The 4,113-nt window shown below is 40.5% G+C and overlaps 1 protein-coding gene across 1 annotated transcript; it reads right to left on the bottom strand.

Annotated features, from left to right (window-relative positions):
• Positions 1-1,256: 1,256 nt before the first annotated feature.
• On the bottom strand, positions 1,257-1,754 carry LOC138881311 (uncharacterized). Its single transcript, XM_070161524.1, has one exon. The coding sequence runs from the start codon at positions 1,752-1,754 to the stop codon at positions 1,257-1,259; it is 498 nt and encodes a 165-aa protein (XP_070017625.1).
• Positions 1,755-4,113: the final 2,359 nt, after the last annotated feature.

A 4,113-nucleotide genomic window follows, 5' to 3' on the forward strand; every position in this document is an offset into this window, starting at 1 on the left:
TCTGATTTCTTTCTTTCAATTTTTAACTTCAGAGCATTGGGGAACCTTTGGCTCTTCAAACTTTTCTAAGATGGTTAGCTACTTAGCACTTAACCTTTTCAACTTTATTTTGCCTTTGTAGGCACTTCAATTTTATTTCCTTCGTTCGAGAGTTTTCGATTTTAAAACATCAACCGCTATGACCAGTCGGGGTCGACTTGATGCCCCTATCGAGGTTAGGTGCCTTTTGCATATTAGCTTATATCAAATGAGAACCCTGTAACTCAATCTTACCATCCCTTATTTGTCTTAGTTTCATAACAGAGTTAGACCAAAAGGGATTCAAAGAAAAACAAACAATGGAATGGACAATGAATTTAGACAAAAGGTATCCCTTTTTGGAAAAGGAAAGAAGGACTTATTTGGGGTACATGCGGACTTCAATGAACATGACATATCTTTGGATAGGATGTCTGATCTATGTAAACCGTTCGACTCTCAGAAATTCATCACAACTATTGCGTTGAAACTGAGAAACGTTTCCCAGTACTGTGTCGATGCCAATGGCTGTGAAGATCCTCTTTTCGATTAGTGGCACCCTTTGCAGGTTTTCACCAGCTGACCTCTCTTATTTCTCTTCTCACCATTGCCTTATAGTTCTCTTTGAAAGTTTTCACTAACAAGACTCTCTCATTTTAGTTTCTTTACTCCTCATCGCCTTACGGTGCCCGTGAGGGTTTTAGCCAATAAGACTCTCTCATTTTACTTCTCTTATTTTGGTTGTATTAGATCCAAGTGACTGTATCCTCCACTTCTTGAATATTTCCATCGATTGATCGAGAGGACCTGAAAATTATTTTAGGTAGAAAAGAATTTGGATTAAATTACAACTTTGGAACACTTCAGGCGAAACCATCGCCGAACCATTATAATTTCTTCCCTAGTTTCAACATTTGGGGTAATGTGAATTTTTGTTTAGGTGTGACTAAACCACAGAGAGAGGCTGCCTACGTATCCTTCAGAATCATTTTTTTCATGATATTTCCAGGTACCAAAGAGGGTAATCAAAGAAAGGAAACCGGCTCAACAGGTTTGCAAAGGGCCGATGGTGTTTGGATAGCAAGAAAGAAAGCCTTCATCATCCCAATCGGAGCATGTTAAAGCTGTGGAAAGGGGTCACACGTAATACCTTTTGACCGCATCTGCATTGACAACTATCTCGGGGTCATTTCTTTTGATGTCTCCCAGATACAACGCTTCCTTTGGTAACACTCTTCTTATAATGAATAGACCTTTCCAATTTGGAGCAGATTTTCCTTTGGCTTCCTCATGATGCGGGAGAATATGTCCCAGAACGAGTTGCCTACTTCAAATTTTCTGGGCCGCACTTTCTTGTTGTAGGCACGGACCATTCTTTGTTGGTACAACTGCCCGTGGCAAACTGCGGTCATCCATTTTTTATCAATCATAGTCAACTGTTCCAACTTGATTTTGACCCATTCATCATCCTCGATCTCGGCTTTATCAATGATCTGAAGAGAGGGAATCTCAACTTCCGTAGGTATTACGGCTTCGGTTCCATAAACTAATAAGTAGGGATTGGCCCCGACTGATGTGCGCATGGTCGTGCAATATCCCAATAATGCAAATGGTAACTTTTCATGCCATTGTCTGGAACCTTGAATCATTTTCCTGAGGATCTTCTTGATATTCTTGTTTGCAGCTTCAACAGCGCCATTAGCTTTGGGCCGATAAGGGGTATAATTATGATTCATAATCTTAAATTATTCGCATACCTCCCTCATCAAGTGGCTGTTCAGATTTGCAACATTATCCGTAATGATAGTTTTAGGAATACCAAAACGATAAATGATGTTGGAATGCACAAATTCCACCATTGCTTTCTTGGTGACAGCTTTGAAAGTGACTGCTTCGACCCACTTTGTGAAATAATCAATCGCAACCAAGATGAATTTGTGCCCATTTGAAGCTTTTGGCTCGATCGGCCTAATAACATCAATACCCCAGGCAACGAACAACCAAGGTGCTAACATAGGATGTAACTCTGTAGGCGGTGTATGAATCAGGTCACCGTATATCTGGCACCGATGGCACTTTCGGATAAAACTAAAAATCTCTTTCTATGGTCATCCAATAATACCATGCCTAGAGGATTTTCTTTGCAAGGATGTACCCGTTCATGTGAGGCCCACATACCCCCGAATGCATTCATTCATGATCTGTTCAGTTTCTCGGGCATCCATGCACCTCAAAAGATTTAGATCTGGAATTCTTTTGTATAGGACCTCTTTTCTCAGAAAGAAACTGCTTGCAAGCCTTCTGATAGTTATCTTTTGATCTCCAATGGCCTGCTCGGGATATTCTTTTGTTGTCAAAAACCTTTTGATATCATGATACCATAGATAAGCATCTGGCTCCATTTCAATTGTGTTACAATAACCATGCCTTTCTCGAACTTGGATTTCTAGCGGGTCAATATGAATATTACCCGGGTATGGCAGCATTAAGGCCAAAGTAGCTTATGCATCATCTATCTCATTGTGGAATCAAGGAATATACTTTAACTCAACGGACTTGAACCATTTGCTAAGATCTTACACATGTTGTTTGTACGGGATGAGTTTGATGTCCCGAGTTTCCCACTCACCTTGAGCTTGCCGAATGATCAGATTAGAATCCCCCATGATAAATAATTCCTCTACATCCAGATCAACTGCCATATTAATGCCCATGATACAGGTTTCATACTCGACAGTGTTGTTTGTATAGAAGAACCGAAGTCGGGTTGTAGCTGGATAGTGCTGACCTGTGGGCGAAATCTGAATTGCTCCGACACCTTTTGCATTTACAGCTCCATCAAAGAATATTTTCCAAGCATTGGTGTTCCCTGGAATTACTTCAACTGAGTTCACTTCCTCGTCTGGGAAATAAGTGCTTAGGGGTTGGTATTAATCATCAATCGGGTTTTTCACTAGATGATCTGCCAAGGTTTGAGCTTTCATCACCGTGTGAGTGCCATAGACAATGTCGAACTCGGTGAGCAGGATTTGCCATTTTGCTAACCTTCTCGTGGGCATTGGTTTTTGGAATATGTACTTCAAAGGATCCACTCTGGTTATGAGATATGTTGTGTAGGCCAACATATAATGTCTGAGCTTCTGGGCAACCCAAATTAGGGCATAACAAATTCTTTCCAACAAGGTATATTTGGCTTCATAACTGGTGAACTCCTTGCTCAGATAGTCAATGGCTTGCTATCTCTTCCCAGTCACATCGTGTTGCCCCATAATGCAATCGAAAGAATTTTCAAAGACTGTCAGGTACAAGAATAGAGGTCTTCCTGGCTCGGGTAGAACCAACACTGGCGGATTTGACAGTTATTATTTGATTTTATCAAAAGCTTTTTGACACTCATCTTTCCATTTGATTCCCGCGTCTTTCTTCAACAACTTAAATATGGGCTCACACGTGGTAGTAAGTTGAGCAATAAATCTTCTTAAGAAATTCAATCTTCCTAGCAGACTCATGACATCTTTCTTGGTTTTCGGAGGTGGTAAATCCCGAATAGACTTTAATTTTGTTGGATCTAATTCAATACCCCTCTGACTGATTGTAAACCCCAGAAGTTTCCCAGATGGAACTCTGAATGCACATTTAGTTGGGTTTAATTTCAAGTCATACCTACGCAGACGCTCGAAGAACTTCCTCAGATCTCGCACATGGTCTTCTTGCATTTTGGATCTAATGATCACATCATCCACATACACTTCAATCTTCTGGTGCATCATATCATGGAAGATGGCAAGCATGGCTCTCATGTAGGTTGCACCGGCATTTTTCAGACCAAACGACATGACCCTGTAATAGTAAGTGCCCTAAGGTATGGTGAAAGTCATCTTTTCTGTGTCTTCTTCATCCATTCGAACCTAGTAATACCCGGCATAACAATCCACGAAAATTTGTATCTCATGTTTAGCATAGTTGTCAACAAGAATATGGATGTTTGGTATTAGAAAGTTATCTTTGAGGCTTACTTTGTTTATATCCCAGTAATTAACACACACTCGAGTTTTTCCGTCTTTATTCAGCACTAGAACAACATTAGCCAGCCAC

Source organism: Nicotiana sylvestris, chromosome 11 (assembly GCF_000393655.2).
Source record: "Nicotiana sylvestris chromosome 11, ASM39365v2, whole genome shotgun sequence".
Taxonomy (NCBI): Eukaryota; Viridiplantae; Streptophyta; class Magnoliopsida; order Solanales; family Solanaceae; genus Nicotiana; species Nicotiana sylvestris.